General features: G+C 38.9%; 1 protein-coding gene across 7 annotated transcripts in view; it reads right to left on the bottom strand.

The window, feature by feature from the left end:
- TTC29 (tetratricopeptide repeat domain 29) overlaps positions 1-23,839 on the bottom strand; it is a 139,039-nt gene that overhangs the window by 82,293 nt on the left and 32,907 nt on the right. For all 7 annotated transcript variants that reach the window (XM_042470703.1, XM_042470706.1, XM_042470702.1 and 4 more), the window contains one exon: positions 18,764-18,949. In XM_042470703.1, the coding sequence (XP_042326637.1) occupies positions 18,764-18,949 (186 nt within the window). The remainder of the gene's footprint in view (positions 1-18,763; positions 18,950-23,839) is intronic.

Below are 23,839 nucleotides of genomic sequence, written 5' to 3'. Positions count from 1 at the left end.
CTTTGCACTCGGTCACCCTGGGTGCAGTGATCAAGCAGCCAGCCAGCCAACCAGCCTTCCTTTTGCTGTATAGACAGCATGGGCAAGAGAAAAGAGCAGGCCTGGGCCACTGTAGCTGAGGTATTCACACACGGGAAACTGAGGCAGAGAAGGCAGTGGTGGCGAGCTGGATGCAACTGAGGTAGACGTCATTGGCTTCCTGGCTGCTGAAGAAGCAGTAGATCTAATATCAAGAAATAGCCATTTGTGGGTCCTAGGGTTCTTGCCCCAAGAAGAAAGGGGGCAGTAGCCTGAAAAAGTTTGGGGACCACTGCCCTAAACCAATATTTTATAAGTGATGTATCAATGTTACTATGACACTAAAAACTATTATCTGCAAGAATACTTTGACAGAAATAATAATAATTGTTATATCCTCATTACCCACCAGCGTATTATATGACATGACAGCAGTTGACAACAACAAAGACTGTTACTTGTAACATGTTAGTTTCAAGCTCTAGAGGTGGACAACTCCAAATGTTTCTGGTTTGCAACTACTGTATTTTCAAGTCTAGCCAACATAAACAATAGTAGTGATGGTGGTGGTTTTAGTCCAACAATATCTGGTGAGTTACAGTGTCTACCCTGAACTACAGAGTGAAGTTCTGCTGAAAAGATTAGCAACTCAGGTGGACCCAAAGAGGATAGGGAAGAATTGTTCTGAATTAAAAATAAACACATGTACAGTTGGCCCTCCGTTTTCACAGGGGATCCGTTCTGGAGGCACCCCCCCCCATGAAAACGGAAGCTCACACATATTCAATTTCCTTAGGTTTGAATGGGGCACACGCGCCACAGTGAAAATAGTGACGGTCACCCCTCCGTGGATTTTCAAGGGCACAGATCCAAGATCCACAATTTAGGAGGGATGACTGTATAAACCATTTGTACATATTTTTTCTCATAAAGAACTACTGTAAGCACTACACTTGATCAGGAGATCCAAAACCTAGCTTTGCGTGCATTAGGCACAAACTGAAGATACTAAATATACTGATTCCATCATCTCTCTTTCTGATATTCAATTTTAGTAGAGTAAAGAAACAGTCAAATGTAAAGACTGAACTAGCTCTTACACTCTTGATCTTCATATTTAATACTTTGAAGTGCAATTAGAGAACACTGCTAATTTGATTCTGTTGTACCATTCAACAAGAGCAAACACAACAGCGTATTTTGCTAATTATTCAGCTTTGGCCATACCTCAGAGAATAATGACAATTTTGACCATGTTCTGAGGAGAGTGAACAAGATGGTAAAGGCTCTGGAAATCAATACCTATGAGGCGTGTTAGATAGCTAAGTATGTTAAGTTTGGAGAAAAAGAAGACTGAAGGGCTACATGGCAGGAATCTTTCAATATCTGAAGGGATAAAATGCAGTAGATGGAGCAAACTTGTTTTCTGCTGCTCCAGAGATAAGGATACAAACAAGTGAGTTCAAATTACAAGAAAAGAGATTCCACCTAAAGTTTCTTTCATTTCCAAGTATGTCTGCTTCATCACTTTTAAAAAATTTCTATCCTGTCCTATATCATGTCCTATGAGAAGATCTCTTGGTCAACCTATTCTCAACCACCTTGCTCAGCTCCTGAAGACGCATGGCTGTGGCTTCTCTGACTTAGGCCTGTTACAGACTGCCAAAATAAAGCTGCTTTGGGTCTCTTTGGAGGTATGCTGTTTAAATGATGCATGCACCCTAAGAATCCGGAAGCTGCACCAAAGCAGCACTCCAGTGCTTAGGACTGGAGTGTGGCTTTGGTGCGACCTCCGGCCTCTTATGACCCATGCATCATTTAAATAGCATACCTCCAAAGAGACCCGAAGCAGCTTTATTTTGGCAGTCTGTAACAGGCCTTAGTCTATCCACCTGGAATGCTTCCTCTTTTCTTAATGGTCTCCACTTTACCAAGCAATATAGTTTATCTAGTGAGTCCTTTCTTCTCATGATATGGCCAAAATTGACAACCTCAGCTTAGTCATCTTTGTTTCCAAGAAGATTTCGGGCCTGATCCGCTCCAGGACTGATCTACTGGTCTTTTTAGCAGCCCAGAGCATTCTAAGAACTCTTCTCCAGCACCAAATCTCAAATGTTGATTCCCCCTCCCCCCATCAGCTTTCTTCTCTGTCCATGTCCAGCTTTCACAACCATACACAGAAATGGGAAATACAATGGCATTGACAAGCCTAAACTTTGGTATTTAATTATATATATTTACTCTAAGGTGTGACAAAGTGGTTTGAGCATAGGACTCTGGAGACTAGGGTTTGAATTGTGTCTTGGTCGTGTAAATCCACTAGCCTCAGAGGATGGCGATGACAAATGCCCTCTGAAAAAACATGCCCAGAAAACCCCATATTATGTTCACCTTACAGTTGCACTAAGTCGGAAACAACTTGAAGGCACAAAACAACAATAACAAATTTATACTTCATGATCTTAGCTAGTTCCTTCATAGCTGCCCTTCCAAGTCCTAGTCTTTTTCTGATTTCATGACTGCAGTCTCCACTCTGATTGATGACTGAGCCCAAATATGGAAAATCTTGATGTCTTCTGTTTTAAAGTTATGTAGATCGTCTGTGGTCTTCATTTCTGTTCTCTTGATGTTCAGTTGTAAACCTGCCTCTGTGCTTTCTGCCTTGACCTTCTTCAATAATTTTTCCATATCTTTGATATTTTCTGCTAATATTATGGTGTCATCTGCATATCTTAGATTGTTAATATCCCTTATTCCAATTTTTACGCCTCCCTCTTCTGAGTCCAATTCTGTTTTTTGTATGATGTTCTTGGCATACAATTTAAATATAAATGGTGACAGAATGTAGCCTTGCCTGACTCCCTTTCCAGATGGAGACCATTCTGTTTCTCCATATTCTGTCCTAACAGTAGCCTCTTGTCCTGACAGGTTGTGCATCAGGACTATCAAATGTTGCCGCACATTTCTTTAAGAGTAATTCATAGCTTCTTGTGAGCTATACAATCAAATACTTTGCCATAGTCTATAAAGCACAGGCTGATCTTCTTTTGAAACTCTTTAGTACTTTCCATTATCCAGCATACGTTTGCTATATAATCCCTACTGCTCTTCCTTTCCTGATCCCTGCTTGGACATCTGGCAATACTTGCTCCATATATGTTAAGAGTCTTTGTTGTAGAACTTTAAACATCACTCATTGCTTGCAGGAGAAATCAATGCAATGGTTCTGTGATTACTGCAGATCCTAGTGTCTTCTTTCTTGGAGACTGGAATATATACTTTTTCCATTCTGTGGACAATTGTTTTGTTTTCCAAATCTGTTGAGATACCTTAGGTAAAACTACAGTAGATTCTGCATCTGTGGCTTGGAGCAACTCTATTGGTATGTCATCAGTTCCTGGTGATTTATTTGTTGCAAGTATAGTCGGCCCCTCTTATACATGGATTTTTTATACACGGATTCAAGCATCCACAGTTTGAAAATGTTAAAAAAAAGTATAAATTTCAAATATCTAACCTTGATTTTCCATTTTTATAAGGGACCCCATTTTGCTATGTCATTATATTTAATGGGACTTGAGCATACACAGATTATGTTATACACGGGGGATCTTGGAACCAACTCCCAGAGTATAACAAGGGTCCACTGTACTCTGAGTGCAGCCCTCCCTTAACTTTTTGAAATTTCAGGTTTGTCCTCATATGGCTCTTCTTTAAATGAACTTGTCATCAATTCATTCCTTTTATATAGTTCTTCTGTGTATTGTTTCCATCATCTTGCTATTCCTTCTTGGTCATGTAATATGTTTCCTTGTGGTCATATAGCATCTCCACTTTTGGCTTAAATTTTCCCTTGATTTCTCAGATCTTGTTCTTCCTTCTTGCTCTATTTCATTGCATTGATTATTATAGTAGTTCTCCTTATCCCTGTGTACAAGTCATTGTACATTCGCATTCAGGATTCTGGTCCTTCTCACTTCTTGGATTTTTGGCTAAGATCAAGAGTAGCCTGTCAGGTCCCATTTCTGTCACCATTCTGTTTTGCTTTTCTCTCCTTGGCTGCTTGTAAGGTTTTGTCTGTGATCCATTGAAACTTTTCGCTCTTTTTTGTCAGAATTATGGTTTTGGTTATTTGTGGTTAAATCAGTTTAGCAGCAGCAGCACCATCACGGTGTGTACTCCACATGTATTTGATAAAAACAAGTAGATCTGAGCTTCTGGTAAATAAACAGGATACACTGGTAGGTAAAAAGAAACTTACTTTATTGCTACATCTAGGTTCTGCAAAAATAACTAATCAGTATACTTGGTAGAAGAGTCCCTAGAGCTAACTCCCATGTGTGTAAGTAAGAAGAAAAACATCTTTAGTAGCACAACGTGGTTTCTACTTCCATGTTTGGTGAGAGCAGAAAGAGGAAGAGCGTGAACAAAGGACAATAAAGTTTATTGACTCCCAGAAAGGGAAGGCTATGGGAAGTGACCTCATCAGAAGCAGCACTGACCAAATGACCATAGAAATATACATCAGTGTTACTGTGTAGAATACACCCCCCTTCTCAAGGCATGAAACTCAGAGCTACACACAAGCACTGATGCTAATACTCCAACTTTTTTTGACTACAGACAGTATCTTTCTGCTTTCCTCTCTAATAATGTCCCTGGCTTCAGTCCAGAGTTATTCTGGCTCCTCATCACTTAGGCTTAATATTGCAAATCTGACTTTCACTTTGTTTTTGAAATCTTCATAATGTTTTGTAAGTTGTATTTTGCCATGATGTCTGACTTTCTGTTCTTCTTTAGTTTTACTCTGGCTTTTGCTATTAGTAGTTCATGGTCTGTGCCACAGTCTGCTCCTGGACTTGTTTATGTGGAAAGAATGGAGTTTTTCCATCATCAGCTTCCAGTTATGTAGTCTATTTGATTTCTATATTGGCCATCAAGTGACATCCATGTACACCGTTGCTTCTTGGGTTGCTTGAAGAATAAGTTTGCAATGAAGAAATTGTTGGTCTCACAAAACTCAATGGACCTATTTTCTGCTTCATTTCATGAGCCCAGGCCAAATTTTCCTACAATCCTCATAACGTCATCATAAGCACCTTGAATTCAGACTAGATATGTATGGACAACCACCATCCGGTTCACCTATTACATGCTTATCCTTTTTAGGGGAATTGTCATAAAAGCATAAAAAAGTGTATCCATAAACACGTAAGTTATTTCAGGTCAGCAAACCTAGTTCGTGACATATTACAATTATTCATCCAAATGGGGGCTCAGGTACTGCTGCTAATGGCCCATGAAAACAAGAACCAGAAATAAGACGGTTCAAGGGAGTGGCATCTTATTAAATTTAATCTCCAGTGTACTATTTTGTGCAAGACAAGGAAAAAAAATATTTACAAACCCAACTACATCTTTCCTCATATATTTAGAGCAAGAGTGGGCAACATATACACTCCAATCCTGTTTTTGTGGTAACAATCTCCTCCGATACACTGTTAATGGCAAACTGGCATCTGGTTGCTGTGGTCCCATGCTGAATGGGGAGCGACCAGAGCTGAAGTGGCCAGAGGTTGTTCTAAGCTACTGGTCTGCTTGACCCCCTAGTTTCCAGAACTGCCCAAATTTCCCACCCTTAATATAAGGAGTTAAGGGAAAACACAGTGTTCATTCTTAAAGGAGCACACCATCACCACCACCACTGGCTAACATTTTAGACATTAGAATTATTTGAACTATTTGAACTGCTTCTCTAACGAAAATTTCAAATGTTGTAACTGTAATTTCAAATGTTGTAAGTGCATTAAAATGTTTTAAGTGCAAATATCTAAAGCAATTGCAGGTATATTTAAACAGTAATGTTGATCAAACAAGTATTACAAATATAATAAATCAGCCTAGGAAACCATATGGCATATACCTACATCACAAGTGTACAGATCTGTGACTCTGAAGCTACTTGTGGTCTCAAGATACTCTGAAGTTGGAGGTACTACACAGGGTAAATAAACAACACCTATAGCAATGCTATTTGCAGGCTTTTTGACATCAGTGTTTTTTTACTGCTAGTAGCTGTAGCAGACCAGTGATCTCTGTGGAAACAACTAGAAGATGAAAGAGGCTTTCGTTTCCCCTCCCCTTCAGCAATCCCTAGATCTCAGTAAGCATACTAGATAGATAGGGAGGTTTAAATCTCACATGTATGTGCTGGGGAGGTGAGACACTGTGTATGTGCATGTATATGAGTGAATATGCAACGCTTGCACTCCAGCAGACATTAGATGTTGTTCACCTCTGCCCTGGAATACTAACAGGAATGCTTTAACATTTACTCACTTCTTAGAAATGTAACATTTAAAAGGTTAAATAGTCAACTATTGAAGAAAAAAAATGAATGGGTGGATGGTATGTTCCCTCATCAGATGTAAGATTTGCCCAACAATTCTGGTCATGGAAGAATACAGCATTGAGCATGATCAAGCATATGGAAATAAATATCTACAGAACACCTTTTAAATATCTTTAACAAACCCACACTATTACTGATGTAATGTCCTTGAGCAACACTATGCAAAACTGTTCTTCTTCACTACTATTCTGAAATCCAAAAAGCAGCACTTTCCACAGAATCTTAAGTCAGTAACAAAATGAAAGCATTGCTATATTTTAACAATGAAATGGGACCGCAGGATACAACATCAAATATGATAGTTATTTTTTCAAACAGCTGAAATACTGTTTTATATCTGCAAGCTTACTTTAATGGGTGTGAGTGTGTGCATAGCCCATTCCAAACAATTATATTAACCCAAAATATCACTCATGTATTCAAATGAATTAAACATAATAAATCATTCATTTTTGACATAAACTAGGAACAGGAGTACAAAATACATCCATTATTTTTAAAACAAAGTTTATATTTTTAATAAGAATTGGGCATATAGGCATTACCATACCTAAAGAAGTCCTATATACTCTTCCTCATTTTGGAAAGAGGGAATGTAGTTAGAGGTGTACAATAATCTGTATAACAGGAAATGGATGATCTCCCTCTCTCTCTCTCTCTTTTAAATACTATTTTTCTTTATACTTATTCTCCTATAAAACACCTACAAACATGTATCATTTTATTAAGTAAAAATTATCTTAGCCAAATATGAATGAAAAAATGATTTAAAAGACCTGTATCATTCCACACTATTTTTGAGCAGAAAGACTGACTAGATATTAACACAAATGGGTTTAAATGTGAAGCTGCCATAAAAGCAGGCACATAAATGTAATTCTCCTAGACGCTATTTTGATGCACATTTTTGATTCCATGAATATTTTATGAAATGGCCCAAACTAAAGCCATATAACATTCCTGCATTACTGATGCTTGCGCCCGTAAGCTACAAACATTAGAGGCATGATTGAATGCATTAAAATGAACTCATTCAGCAGCACATTGATTACTTGAAGGTGGGGGGGGGGAGGCAAAAGAAGAGTTACTCCACTTAAGAAAACAGTACACAAATTTGAAGTTTACAAGGCTGAAAAATAAAAAGGGGAAATGTTATATTAAATAAGTAAACATATCTCTCTCTCCCAGATCTTTATGTAACAAACTGACATTAATTAGCTGCTCTGTTGATTAGACTGCTTCAACTATTATTCAAGTAATTTAAAATAATATGATCTGCAGAATTGAGTGCCCTGTTTTCGCTTCTTGTCTCAGTAATACTTGAAGCAACTAATATTTTATTTTTTGCTGGACTTTACACTTACAATAAAAATAAGCCAGCTCAAAATCAATGGTATAAAAATACTCTTGGCAACCAATAAGGTACATTTGTTCAGAAGCACTGTGACAGAAAACACATTTAATATGTTGTTATTTTATTTTATTTTATATGGTTCACCTTATATTGAAAACGATAAAGAAACTAAAACCAAGAATCAATTATTATATTGTAGAATACTGGCATCAACTCTATTTCGAAGACATGTTTAGAGTAACCAAAAGATAATGCAGCCATTCTGAAATGAATTCTGATATGGATTCATTTAATTTAAGTGCTTGAGATATTTATATTCTATTTATGTTTCTACATTAATTTAATTACAATTAGTGTCACAGAAAGCTCCCACCTAAGAAAGATATTTAAAATGGATGGAAATTTAGAAAAACAATATAGACATTGCAACCCAGTAGGCAAATAACTTTTTATTCAGGTATGCTTTTGGCCATTAAACTGGTCTTCAGATCAGTAACCTTTGTCAATAAAAAGTCAAGAGTATCCACAGAGCATGCTGGCTAAGCTCACAAAACAGAAGCACACCACAATATTTTGTATGGAGACTGTTCACCATTATGTACTCAAGACAAGTAATTTTTTACAGGAATACCTTAAAAGGGGAATTATGTTGCAAGAAAAGGTGGTATTATTATTATTATTATTATTATTATTATTATTATTATTCAGCCCTTTCCCCAGAACTGGGACTCAGAGCAGCTTACAAGATAAAAACAGTACCAATGGCTCTTTTGGTACCATTCTCATTATTTTAAGGCAAAGACCTTTTTATTGTTTTATTCTGTTTGGTTTTCTTTTATATTTATATTCTATTTATGTTTCTACATTATGGAGTTCACAATTTTCCATGTTGTATTTTGAAACTTTTTAAGTTGCCCTTGGAATTTTATTAAACAACAATGTAAAAATCCTGATATATGTATATATGTATGTTCTAGCATCAAGCAAATGCCTTTGAATTATATAGGGTTGTGAGATTTAAAAAGAAAAGACAATAAGCAAGTAGTTAAGTCAGTATTAGTTAGTAAGCGTTAAGGTGATATCCCAGCCTTTTTTTTTATTGATCAGGATGCTGATCAGACTGCTGGGTCAAAGAATCTGACATTTTATACAGCCAGGTGAAATGCAATTGGCCCTTTGTATCACCTGGCACCTGTGGGTCAGCAGGAAGTAGTTGCCAACTCCATTGGCGACATTAAAATAGAGCAGACAGTAGGGCAGAGTCTCCCTCTTCTGGTGATCTATCATAATTTCAAAGGCAATAAGGTCTAGCCATCAGATGAACTTTTTATGCCGCTATATTAATTACTGCTGTAATTCAGAAATACTGTCTAATTCAGCCATGGTAATATACAATAATTTAGGGACAAGATGCAGTCAAAGTAAGCAATTTTAAACCTACCTGAATGAATTTGGGACAGATTTAAGGCTTAACCGACCCATTGAAATTGGGATTTCAAAATACTTTAGTTGGACTACATCTTAGTTTAGAATATTTTTTATAATATTAAAATTATATTTCTAGCAGCATAGGCAATTCACAATAAAAATATTGTGTAGACAACTATTTCATCAACATTATTCTTAGTGCCACTAAAAAGGGCATCTCTTCCATTAATACCTTTTCCTGCTAAATACTTGGAGTAACTTTACCATTACAAAAGTTTTTATTCTATAGCTAATAGTGTTCGAAGGCCATGTCAAGCTTTGAAGGGGAAAAAAAACCTCACCCTTTTTTTTTCGTGAAGGTAGCTTTGAATGAAGCTTCAACTCTGTACTACTCATTAAACAGTAAATAATTAAAATACCATGAAAATAGACAGGTGAAATACAAGCAGCGGTGTCAGTAACAGACTTAAAAGAGAAGAGTGGGAAAATGAATTTTAAAAATGCAATGAAATAATTCATTTGAAGTTTTAATAAATTTCATTTGCAGCCTTGTTTAAAGATATATTAGACTTAAGGGATGGGGGTCTAATTATGATCCAAATAGGCACGTGGAAATTTTAAAGCAGTTTTCTTTTCAGGAGCTGTTCTCATGGACTCCCAAACTGCTTTAAAAAACTTCTTTAACTTTAAGAAAGAGGTTTGGGGATTTAAGATGAGAGCAGTTCAAAAGGAAACACTCAGACAGTTTTTCCTTTAAACTGTGATTGTGCCAAACAACCAAATTGGTTTTTGAATGTAGCACAATTCAAAGAGAGGTTGAAGGTTCATTGGACATATCTTCAGAAGAGGAAACCTGGCAAACAAAAGCACAAATGATATATGCCCTGCAGTGGATCACAGCCTGTATTTTTTCTCAGTATACGACCAGTAATTTCAGTATAACAAATAAAATCATAACAATAATAAATAAACCTTTATTTATGATTAATGAAATATTTTAATTGATAATATATTGCACATGATGGCATGTACATGCTACAGTGCATCTAATGTAATTTTAACCAATAATGAGTCCTCCATGAAAACAAGCTATCGGTATTGAGCTATACCTGTGATTCAGAAGACTCTTCATTAACAGAGCATATGTCGGGAAGGAAGGAGCTGAATTACGCAAAGACAGTTAGAGGGTGTGGTTATTTAGAGCAGCAAACAAATATTTCATAACAAATCCTTTCCATGTGTTCAGTTCTCATTAAATTTCAGCTCTTACACCCACATATGTATTTTAGTATGATGATAATTGCTTATAGCTTTTTGTCATGTCAAATTCATAATTTGTCATGTCAAATTTGAGATTTCAAAATATGATTCATTCAAACTGGAGATAAAAATAATTAGTGGGAATCAATTCAAGCCAATAACTGCCAGTTAAATATCTAAAGCAATATACTGACTTTAGTGTAAAAAGATTACATATTTTGTATGAGAAGGAAAATCCTGTGGTCATACAAATGGACCACACTATCGAATAAGGCTTTCAATCACTTGGCTCTTCAGACTTGTCATTTTGGATTTATGGGAACTTCCCTCTGGTCATGGAATGGCATGGAAATGCAACAATGTCAATGACAATTAACATACTGTGGAACTCTCACATTGACCTCTCAAATCAAACTTCACCGACTAATTAAGATGGTTATATGTTTTAAGGCAATGGGCAAAATGAAACCGTCACTGTCCAATGGAAGAGTAATGTGCTCGGTAACAACTCTCAACAGGGAAATTACATTCTAAAATTGGCTTCAAATAAGATTTAGGAACTTGATTAAATCAAAAACTGGAGGGAATTCTTGAGGTTGTTTGTTGTCTAGTTTAGCATGTCTTTAACTTCCAGAAAACTTCATGTTCTACCTTGGTTATGGCAGAAGTGTCATTAGAAGGGTGCAGACAACACTGGATGACACCTTGCTGTGTGTGTGTATGTGAATAACCAATGGGATGGTCACTCTTATCCATCCCCAGTCCCCAGGGCTTCCCCTCGACCAGCCAGACACCTCTGCTGCCCATTCACTGTGGCTGATGCTAGGTGTGGAGTGCTACTGCTGCCTGGAAGCCCCCTTCTGGGTCTGGTGTGTCTACTAGGCAACTGAGAGAGGGTGTTGCCTCCCTTTCTGTTTCACTCAGCAGCCATGCCAGACCCAGAAGAAGTTGCCAAGTTGCAGCTGCAGTGCATGCCCCCCCCCATTAGCAGCTGTTGGTGGGGTATGGGATGTTGCTGCCACCCAGGAGCCCCTTCTGGATCTGGCATTGCTGGGTGAGTAGGAAAGGGTGTCGTCCCCCCCATTTGCTCAGCAACCATGCCAGATCCAGAACAGGCTGCCAGGCCAGCAGCAACACCACATTCCCACCATGGCAGAGGCTGGCTCGAGGAGCGGGGTGGCTTGAGCATGTTCCAGGCAGGCAGGCTAGGAAGTGACAGCATGAGTTACCACAGGGATGACACCAACCCTAGTGACAGCACAGGTTATACTCAATAACTTTTCAAAATGCCAATTTGAATTCTGAAGTACATTACCTAGTTCACAAATAAATCTCTACAGCATATTAAGATAACTTTCTGTGCAATAGCTACAATCCTGCTACCCACTGTGATGAAAACAAAACACTTGAGTGACTTCTTTAGAATCGGATATACCTTCCCCCAGCAGACTGCTCAGAGCATTTGCTGCAAGAGATACTGCCATGTTTCCGATCCTGCTCAACAGAGCCAAGTTAGTTCCCTAGTTCACTTGAGGAGATAAGTTTGGTGAAATGACAGAGATAACAAATGTCTTTGTGGAAGACTTGAAATCTGAGGTCAGCAATACAGTGGCCCTGGCCATCCACTGCCCAAGTCTGCCAAGTAAAGTTTTATTTCTAATCTTTGGTGTTTAATTTCTTGGGATAATAAAGGCATAAAATCCCATATGATCTTGGAAGCTAAGTAGGGTCAGCACTGATTAGTACCTGAATGGGAGACTGCCAACAAAAATCAGGTGCTGTAGGCTATACTTCAGAGGAAGGAACTGGAAAAACCACCTCTGAATTTTCCTTGACTAAGAAAACCCCCTGAAATAATAAGATTGCCATAAATCAGGTTAATTGAAGGCATGCATGCGCGCACACGCACACACACACACACACACACTCTTCAGGGATTTGGGAGAAGTGTGGGTAGTGATCTAGGAGTTGAAAGTGGGGTTATAAGTTGGCATGATGAATTAATGAATGGTGTGTATGTGTGTGGGTGGGGGAGACAGGGGGAGAGTGAGTGAGAGAATTTCTGCATATTTATACTATTTGGAGGAAACAATTTGAGTGAGGGTAATGTGCTGATCTCAGTAAATTAATTTTAGACAAAGTTATTTACAGATGACTTGTGGCTTTCTTTTTAATGAAATAGGTGTTCTGTTGGAGCAGAGCAGAGCAGAATACTGAGGTTCAAAGAAATGTATGTGTCCACTAACCTCATCAGGTTGTCTTTCTATGAAATGTGTGTTTTGTTGCAGTAGTAAAATTCATGATTGCCCACATGATCTTGGACATTTCTGCCCTGGAAGCAGGCTGTGGCAACCACACAGCACGGTCTGTGTGCAGCAGAAAAAGAAGCCCCAAATAGGGGCTTCTTTTTGCACTGCAAAATGGGCACCATTGCCACACTCGTGCACCATGATGATGCCCCTCATGCACGCGCTGTTTGGATGCAGCGCTCGAGGCATGTCATTGGTGCACATGCTGTTTGGACACCCATGTGCCAAGATGGCAACTGGACAGCGCAGTTAATTTCGGACCCAGGCCGTCACATAGCGCCAGTCTGTACCAAGCCTTAGATAACGTAATTAGTACTGGTTTACAGATGGACCTCTGCCATTTGCTTGTCCAGCTCTTAGGGATATTTTTTTTCTGTTTATACATCTTGAGGATGTTGACAGATATTCTGAGGGACAAAATCTAATAGATGTGTTTTTGATCCATGCCTCCTCCTAAACTGCCAGAAGAGAACTGACCCATGTGGGTTAGTCAAGAGGTGAATGACTTCATATGTGAAGGCATTGTACTACCTAGCCCATAGACCAGCATTGGCCAAAGGGTCACCACTTTGAGCAGCATTATTCTAGAGGATAAAAAAATTAGATTAGTAGTTAATTAGCACACCCTATATACAGTACACTTTATTTTGAGATACAAATATTTTGTTATATTTTGTTATAATAGCAATTATACAGAGGCCAACGGAATGATTGTGGAAAGGTCATGATGATCTTTAAGTGAACCTCTCATGAGTGGTCATATAAGACCTAAGTGCATGTGGAAAGGACCCATGAATCTTAATGGGTGTAAGTATTGCTTCTTCCCAGCCGCCTACCACACAAAAGAAGTACAGTTGTCCCTCCATATTCGCTAGGGTTAGGGGAACAAGACCCCCATGAAAATGGAAAAACCGCAAATAACAAAAACACTGTTTTTACCTGAGAGGACACCTCTCTAGGAATCTCTAGATCCTCCAGTGCAGGTCTGTGGTCAATGTCCAACATACACTGACCATAGAATGGCACTGGAGTAGCTACAAATGGTCTTTCAGTGCAACTTTTAGTTAAAGTTGACCACAGAGTTGCACTGGAGGACCTAGAGATTCCTAGAGAAACCATATTAATGAAATCCATGAATAATCAAATCCGCAAATATCAAAGCCGCAAATATGGAGGGATGACTGTATTTCAGCCTAAAGGAGTAAGTCAATCTCCCTGCTAGCCTCCACTGTCTTTCACAATGCTTCATACTGTTCCAAACTCCCTGAGAGTATCCTGATTTTATCACAGCTTGATTAGATCACTGTTACTGCCATCCACCAAAAATATTCCTTATGTAACACTGAAGTTAAAACCATCAACCAGCTGGGAATCCCATTGTTTCTGGGATCCCTGGAAAATCCACTCTAACTACCTCAAGACACAATTTGTCCCATAAATATCCTCATTTGGGCATTCCCACTTTTGGTCCAGTTTGGAATCAGGCAGAAACTATGTCAGATTCAGATTCAGATTTCTTAGTACTGCAGCCATGGGAGAGGGCTGAGCTACATTCAACACATAGCCTTCTCCAGACTGGCGCATCACCTTTGTAATTGGTAATGTACTGCCCTACCCTAAAAAACACTATCCACTACCATCTTTTGTATTTTAATCCGTGTGTATGTGTGTGAGTGTTTTGTGTGTGAATTGATTCCCCTTTTTAGAAATAAACTTAACTAATTTGGAACCTGCCGCTGGAGTTCTTTGAGTTTGGAACCAAAGTCCGAGCTAGAGTTACTCTGGCCTTCTCACTGCTCCCCATTGAGCTACATTAATTTCCCCACTGCTACAATTTGTGGGTGCCCTCCCTGGACCCTAGGTTTCTGGATACCAAATACCACTACTGTTGTAAGTCACAAGATTCTAACTATACCCCTAAGATTTTTTAACAACTCAGGAAGATCACTGGCTGAGATTATTTGAAAATGAGAGCTGTGCTATCATCAATATATTTTAGATTCCCAACTGATATCTGGCACAGAAAATGTACTGAATGAAGATAACAACAAGAATGATGGAAGTTTATTGCACTCAGTTTAGGGATGTTCCAACTCACAGAATAGATGGTCCATGAACAGGAACTGGGTCCTTTTTCACTAGGGTGGTGTCTGCATAGGCCAGAATACTCAGAGAATGGCCTTGGAGTATTATGGGCCTAGAGCTGCCCTGACATCTCCCCATTACTTGGCTCTCTGGAGCAACAGCAAGAGGTTATTCATGTGTGCATCCCGCTGTGCTGCCCACCACTTGCAGTTTGCTCCCTCTGAGGCAGAAAATGAGATGCTCAGCATTCATCACATGTCTGGGCATCTCGTTCTGACCTCAAAAGGAAGCGGCTCCTGCAGCAACGAGAAGCACATTGTATGTAGCCACCTGCAGTTGCTCTGGAGGGCTTCAGAAGAACCACAACAAAAGGTGATTTAAAAAAAATGTGTAAAGGGTATATGGTGGGTTTGGTTGTGAACTGATCAGATGTCGCCCAAACAGTTTGCACCAGACCCAAATGAGGTGGAGAGGAAAACATGTTTTATATTAAAGGCCAAAAGATTGTTGCATTCAAATTCTTAAAAGTAATTAAAAACTAGCTATTCTAGTTACATTTAAGGAATGAAAAATAAAAGCTAATTTTAAAAATAGGGACTCTGTATACCAAATATAAACAACCTATAAAATTCACTTTCTATCCAGAGTTTTTATTTTAAATAATGGCATTACTTACTCTGGAAAGTACTCCTTGCTGAAATAAACTGATCTCATTGTGTTATATACCATATTGACCAGACAATAAAAACAGTAACCTATACTGAATACAATAATCCACATTTCTTTAATCCTTTCCAGCAGATAAGACTTTGTTGTTAAATCCTTTATAATGAAGGAATCCTGTGGATTCTCCAGCCACAAATTACTCCCTTGGAGTAAATTATTATTTTTCTACTTTCGTTAACTATGCTTCACACTTCTGCAATAATAAAATGCTAATTACAAAAAAAATCTTGCACATATGGCAAATAGATCAGGCCGAATAGCACAGTCAGTTTTTGGCAAGTGTCTAGTGACCTATGCAGCATTCTTCAAAGCTCAGTTGATTTTTTTTTCCCAGTAGATTATGCAATGTTTTTGTTCCAATGCCCTAGTTTTCAATGCACTTAAATACTGATTTTTATTTATTTTGGTCTTGTGTTCCATTAAATAGGCAGTGGGTTGCTAAGGATAATGAGTCACATTCAGCAAGACCCTTTGAACATATTAATGTGTATATTACTTCTTAAAGCAACTTCACTTTTAATGTTTGAAAGGCAAACTGAATCCTAAAAATCCAGCAAAGTCTGATCATAGACCAAAATTCTCTAGTCATAACAGAGAGGGGAGAAAAATGAAAGACATGCAATATTTTCAAAAGCTAATAAACACAATACAATACTGACTCTGATTGCCAGTACAGACCAGGAAAAAAAGCCAGCTTCCCAGTGGCTTGGGGGTGTGGTATATGCACAATGCATGCCTCACGCCGGGAACACACTGTGAAGCTGCATTGAGGCATTTTGCCGGCATGGCATTTAGACGCCACATGCTGCTGAAAAGGGGGAAAACCACCATCATGGCGGCAAAGACACCTTTTCCCCAGAACAAAAAGGAGCAGCACTATTACTTCCCTTGATCTAGACACTATACATCTATTGATGCAGCCTAAAATCGCATTGGCTTTGTTAGCTGCCGCATTGCACTGTTAACTCATGTTCAATTTATGGTCTACTTGGACTCCCAGATCCCTTTCACACATAGTCTCGTTCAGCCAGGTGTCCCCCATCCTATATCTGTTCATTTCATTTTTCTACCCTAAGTGCAGTACCTTACATTTCTCTGTGTTGAATTTCATTTTGTTAGCTCTGGCCCTGCTTTCTAATTTATTAAGGTCATTTTGAATTTTGATCCTGTCCTCTGGGGTATTAGCTACTCCTCCTAATTTGGTGTCATCTGTAAATTTGATAAGTATGCCCCAAATTCTGTTATCCAAGTCATTGATAAAGATGTTTAATAGCACTGGGCCCAGGACAGAGCCCTGTGGGACCCCACTGGTCACTTCTCTCCAGGATGAAAAAGAGCCATTGTTGAGCACCTTTTGGGTTTGGCCAGTCAACCAATTACAAATCCATGTAACAGTTACGTTGTCCAGCCCACGTTTCACTAGCTTGTTTGCAAGAATGTCATGGGGAACCCTGTCAAAAGCCTTACTGAAATCAAGGCTTGTGATAACATATTTAGCCACAACAGGGGAATCCTAAAGAGGGACTACAACTTAAGGTTGTTTATGACTCCAGCAAAGGTAAAACCTTTTCATTGTGACTACATTTGGCAAGTTTTATCTATACTGCACTGAAAAGTTTTTCCAGATGTAACAGTACAGAGGCTTCTTGAGAAATCCAATGTTCTCTGCTTAAGAAAGGGGCAGATATCCTCACACAGGACAGAAACAGCCTGGATCTCAATGGAAGTTACTTTTTCAGTTGCAAATTGGAGTTGAAATTTTGTTTAGATTTTATGGCTCTTCTTCCCTGTTCCCACATGGCCAAAGAAGGACACCAGTGATTGTAGAAACTGTTACCATATACCTTTGGCAAGGGTACTGACCTAAATTCTAACCGGAATTAACTGAGGAGTATAAATCTCTCGTATCTTGTACTGAGCTGCCAAAATATAACTGGATAAATTCAAATTGCAGGAAATATACTAGCCAAAATATTCTATTCCTGCATCAGACAAATTCCTAATCTTAAAGCCGCAAAGTATATTTTCTTTGACCACAAAATGGGGATTGATAGCAGTATTGTTAACCTGTATTATTGCACAGATGGGTTTGGAAAGTAGATTAAAAAAAAAAAAGCTAATGTTACAAATAGAATTTATAATATGGTTCACCCACTGCCTTCAGTACAATGACAAACTCTGAGTCTCCTGAAAGAATGTTGAGTATGGAGAGACAGAAATGTCTAACTGCTAAAAATAGTCCCCACATCCAGGTTGAAGACTGCTTCATAAAGCAGCCCTTCAAAGCAGCTCTGTGGAAGGGTGGGGGGAGCACTTAGTATGACAGTTGCCACTTAGAGACTGTATTATAACCAGCAAAAATCGCTTCCCTGGTATGGGAAGATCAATGGTGAACCTCACATAAGTCCGGATCCTGCTCTGGGCATTCCAGCATACCTTTTTTGCCGTTCAGATGCGGGAAGAGTACAGGGGACCATGAGGAGGCTTGCACTCAAGCCTTATAGCAGAGATTGTTCAACCTTTTTAATTACCCCATAAGCATGATATATTAGAAGCAGAAATGAAAGAGCTTGCTGATGAATTGGGACTATTTTACCTCAACAAGTAACTTCTACTGATATAAAAGAAGAGAACCTATAACTCATGAACTGAAATGTAAATTCTGGGTGATACAAGAGAAATGGGTATATGCTTGACTATAAGTCAACTTCATATATAAGTCAAGAGCAAGTTTTAGAGCCAAAAATTATGGACTTTGATATGACCAGTAGATAGGTCAAGGGTAGAACTTAGGGCATGTAACAAGAAGTGTAAAGGATGAAGCAAAAACAACAACAACATCAATAACAAAATGCCAAAGAATGTACAAAATTCCAGCAGGCATAACTGTTTTTGCTCATCACAAAGACTGGATGGATTAGGAGGGAACTATGGCAAATCATGGCTGTGTGATGTGTCGGGAGGAGGGGAGGAAACCAGACACAGGTGTGGCTAAGAAAACACATACATGTCAAAAAGGATAAAAAGACAAGGCAAAGAAAATGGTGACTATGTTAGCAGTGGATTATAGCCTTTAATGTGATAACCCGGTCTGATTTTTAAGCCAGTAAAGCTGACAAACATACAGAAATGTATTATTACTAATATGTAAGCCATCTGAAAGTAACCTACCTTGCTCCTCATAAAGAAGACCCATATTTGAATGTGCTTCTGCTTCTTTCTTGCCACCATCAATTTTAATCAGCTGAGCAGTTTTGTAACACTGTTCATAGAAGTAATTCCTTAACCATTTGTCTTCAGGCTTATTGAAGCAATGGGCCAAACTGAGTTGGTTAGCATACATCTCTTCATAATGTTCTTCAGTGAAAAGAAAATAATTATATGTTAGGTAGAAGCAAATATACTTTACTTCAATAAACATAAGTCAAAAACATGCTTTGCTGTGCTATCTCCCTTAATAATCAGCTACACTTACATTCTACACCTCCATCCTCCTGCCCACCCCACATGATGATACAGAAGTCTTTCTGTATGGAGCTTTCTTCTGAGTTCTGTTGATTTTTAATGAGAAATACAAACATGTTCTATTATGTACACAAAGTACATATTATGCATTATTAGACAGAGGTTCGATGATATTTGACATGGAACAACAAGCAATTTCAAGATGCTTGTGACAGGTTAAAAACCTACGTTGCTTTTTACTTCCAAGCTCAGAAGGTCCCCTGTCACTAACACTTGTCCTGCTTTTACCCTTTAATACTATCCTTAAGAGCTAGGATCTCAAGTCTCTCCATAGACCAGCTTCATTATTTTAGATAGCATATATATTCTTCTTTACAGTTTGTAGTGATCAGTCAGAGTCAACTACTGTAAAACAAGCATAACTTTTACTGAGAAACATACAGAAATGAAGTATTTTGTGTGAGTTAACTTCAAGCTTAGTACGGTTACATTAAAAATCAATGCTCTTCTGGCACTGTCTATTGATTGACAACCAGTTATCAAGCTGCACTTCACCGCAAAATTAGCCAGCTTCAAAAGGTGACACAATGCTTAACTAATGTAGAAATTGGACAATAAAATTTCAAGAAAGCAAAGCCTATGAGGGTGGAAAAACAGACAGTACCTATTGTCAGTAATGAACTGGAGGAGGGCAAACAAATTGAAGCTTAATCCAGACATGACAGAGGTGCTGCTGGTCAGTTAAAAGACAGACCAGGGAACAGGGATTCAGCCCAGTGTTAGATGGGGACACACTCCCCCTGAAACCTCAGGTTCATGCTCTTGGACTCCTCATCAAATCTGACATAGCTTCACTGACTGCTGAACCATTTTCACAGAGAATTCAAAGCACTGGTTTTGACCTATAAAGCCTTATGCAGCTCAGCTCCAGACTTTAACTGGTAAGGATATGGGACAGAAGTTGCTCTGTGGTTGTTCCTAGACCCCAAGGAAGGTCTGATCTGCTGCCTCTCTGCTGCCTTTTTGCCAGCAGGAAAAGGACCCTGTTAAACAGTCTTGGCTGCCCAAGGTAAAGTAATTGCAATTCTGTGTGGTGTTTTTAGTGCATAATCTGTCTTTTAAGTGTTTTGTTTTGATTTTTTTAATGTTTTAAAATCAGTAGTTTAATTGAATGTATGGTTTAATACATTTTAACTTTTATACTCCATATTGTTTTAGATATTCTGTGTTAAGTTATATTGTAAACTGCTTTGAGTCTCTTCCAGGAGAAAAGCAGGATATAAATCAAATAAATAAACAGCTGGAGGCCGCTCATCAGATTTTCAACTCCTGTAAATAAGCCAATCTTAAGAAAGTGGGAAACGGAGAAATATGAACTGCAGTTTTATTTGTGCCATTGTCATACTGCAGAGACGGGAAAATATTTTAGACCTCAGGACCACATTGGCTCTGGTCAGACTTATTGTGAGATGAATGGCAACAGTGGAGGGACCAACCTACTGCTGATATTTGTCTTCATGAACCTGTCTTCATTTGTCTATCCAGATCCCATCTGTGTACTCCCTGCACACTCACTTCAGCTTCTGCTCCCAACACTCACTATGCTACAATTCCTTGCTTCCACAAAATCATTGTGGCAATGAATTTACCAATTTCCAAAGTGGTGCCTAGAGATCAAGTAATTCAGTATTTTACTAGCTGATAATGGCATGCACCACCACCATCTCTTACCCTTTTGTGGCTGGCTCTGATCCTGCACTACCATTTTTCACTCTCTCAAGGGGGACTTTAGTGCAGAACACTGATAATAATAATGTGGTGCTAATAACATCAGTGTATTAGCCAGCATAAGAGCCAGCATGGTATACTGGTTTGACTGCTGGACTATGACTCCAGAGACCAGGGTTTGCATCCCAGTTTGGCCATGTAAATCCACTGAGTGACCTTGGGCAGGTCAAGTCATAATCTCTCGACCTCAGAGGATGGCAATGGCAAACTCTGAAGAAACATGCCAAGAAAACCCTATGATAGGTTTGCCTTAGGATCACCGTAGGTCGGAAATTACATAACCACCACCGCCATTACATCAAGTTTCATACAATTCAACAGGGATCCCCAAAGGCTACATTATGTTTACTTTTCCTTAAACTTTCCTTTCCTTTTCCTGTCCATAAACAGAGGATTCTGTGAAGCTATGAATGCCAACAAGGCTTATATTACATAGTACAGTCGGCTCTTCTTATACACGGATTTTTTATACATGGATTCAAGTATACACGGTTTGAAAATGTTCCAAAAAAGTATAAATTTACCTTGATTTTCCATTTTTTATAAGGGACACCATTTTGCTATGTCATTATATTTAATGGGACTTGAGCATACACGGATTTTATTATACACGGGGGATCTTGGAACCAAACCCCAGCGTATAACAAGGGTCCACTGTATCTCCTTGGTAACCCATGTCAAACCCAGCAAAGCTGCCCTCCCTCCCAGTGTGTGGACCTGTCTTTCTCTAATCCTGCAATCATCCTTTCTCCATATGAGGCATATATCAGATTTTGGATGCACTTTGCAGGAGAGTTAGATCTGGACTGGATGGGAAAAGGAGCTGCGAAGATGTTTTCCATTCGACTTCAACAAAAGGAAGGAAAGAAGAACTTGATACAAAATGGCTCCCCTATCCCTTTAGTGTCAGGCTACATTTTATAGCCCATAAATGTGAAAGACTGTTAAAGAAGAGATATTTTTGTCCAAGAGTGACTTTATCCCATTGCTACAATCACTACAACATTCACTGTTACTGTGTCATTAAAATGAATGCAGATTCTCAGTGGCTCTTCAATTTCTACCTCCCCCAAATCCTTTTTGAATAAATGAAATTAATTTGCTGGACCAGGAAACAATTCTAAATAGTTTTGAGCAACAGATCTCTTGTGTTTGAAATTAAGCTCCAGAACTACAAGTCCTATTTCACACTGACAGTTTCTGTTCACAGACCAGCCAACTAACTGCAGAAACAGGAAGTAGTACAAGCAAGAAGACACTATGGCGGGTTATAAACCGCCATAAAGTACGCGCTGCCACTTCCGCGTTACAAAAAGGAGCGGCATTTCGCCGCTCCTTTTTTGCTGCGCAGGGAAGCCTCGCGGTCTGGCAGCTGGGGCTTCCCTACGCAGCGAATGGCGGCGGCGGGAAAACGGCCCCTTGAGGGCCGTTTGTAACCCGCCACTGATTTCCTTAAGAATAAGAAGCAGCCAATGCTTTTGCTAAATTTACAGGCCACAATAGATAAATAAGTACATAAATATTCTTAACTCACACCTCTATCAGAGATTATATCAATGAAGTTTTGTGGTAAACATTCTTTCAGAATTCAGGGTATTTTTAAGGATAAATGGCATATTAGAATGAGCTGCAAAAGAGGTGATTTGGGAACATTTAAATGAATTTGAGTCTCTGGGACCAAATGTACTGCATCTAAGTTAATAAAGGGCTTTGAAAATGAATCTCAGAGGCTCAGAGGTTTTTGAGAATCTTCAGTGAAAAATGAGGCCCCTAGGTCCTTGATATCCACTGGGGCTTGGTTCCAGGACTGCCCTCCCTGTGGATACCAACATTTGTGGATGCTAAAATCCCATTAAATGCAATGGCATTGTAAAATGATTTCCCTTACATAACATAGCAACATCAAGGTTCACTTTTTGGAATTAATATATGTTTGGAATATTTTGAAGCTGTAGATAGTTGAATCCATGGATAAAGAATCTGTGGATTTGGAGGTCTGACTGTATTACCACCTTGTTCGAAAAGAGGCAAAAATGTGGCACAGACAACTACTGGTTGTTGTCAATACCAAGACAGGTTATAAAATAGATAATTAACCAGTGATCTATGAGCACAAAGTAGAAAAGAAAGCTGTGCTTATTAACATTGTACAAATTTCATCCCACCCCTCTCTCTCTTAAAGTAACACATCTGATATAGTAAGGGCTGTTCAACAGTGGAGCACACTTCCTTGGAGAGTGGTGGAGTCTCCTTTCTTGGAGATCTTTAAACAGAGACTGGATGGCCATCTGTCGGGGATGCTTTGATTTAGATTTCCTGCATGGCAGGGGGTTAAAGACTGGATGACCCTTGTGGTCTCTTCCAACTCTATGATTTTATGAAGGGACTGCTGGAGATGTAGTGTGTCTTGCTTGAAATGTGGGCCAGACTATGTTACTGGATTTGTAGTTGCTTGATGGAACAAATCCAGGACTACTCACCAATGGTTTCTTAACATTCTGGAGAGAATGATTCAGTCTTTGGCTCAGTGTTATTCCACATAAATATACAGAACTACATCTAGGCAGGAAAAACTACATGTGTAAATATAGGATGTCTGACCCTTGGCTTAATAGCAACATGCACTGGAAGTATCTAGGCTCCTTGCTATACTACAGGCTAAACATGAATCTACAATGTAATACAGCAACATAAAAGCAAACACAACTGCAGGCTGCATCAACAGAACTATAGCATATAGATATAGATCAAGGGAAGTAATAGCGCTATTCTATTCAGCTTTGGCCAGGCCTTATCTAGAGTCCTGTGTCCTTTTCTGGGCACCACAGTTTAAAGGAGTGATCTTGCAGCACCTTTGACACTATGGTCCAAAACACATTGCAGAAATAATCCAGTTTGAGACTGCTTTAACTGCCCTGGCTCAGTGCTAGGAATCTTTGGAACTGTAATTTACTGTGGCACCAGAGCTCTCTGACAGAGAAGCCTAAATGTCTC

Source organism: Sceloporus undulatus, chromosome 5 (assembly GCF_019175285.1).
Source record: "Sceloporus undulatus isolate JIND9_A2432 ecotype Alabama chromosome 5, SceUnd_v1.1, whole genome shotgun sequence".
NCBI classification, from domain to species: domain Eukaryota; kingdom Metazoa; phylum Chordata; class Lepidosauria; order Squamata; family Phrynosomatidae; genus Sceloporus; species Sceloporus undulatus.
The sequence above is the reverse complement of the archived record's forward strand: the minus strand, read 5'-3'. Positions and strand labels throughout refer to the sequence as shown.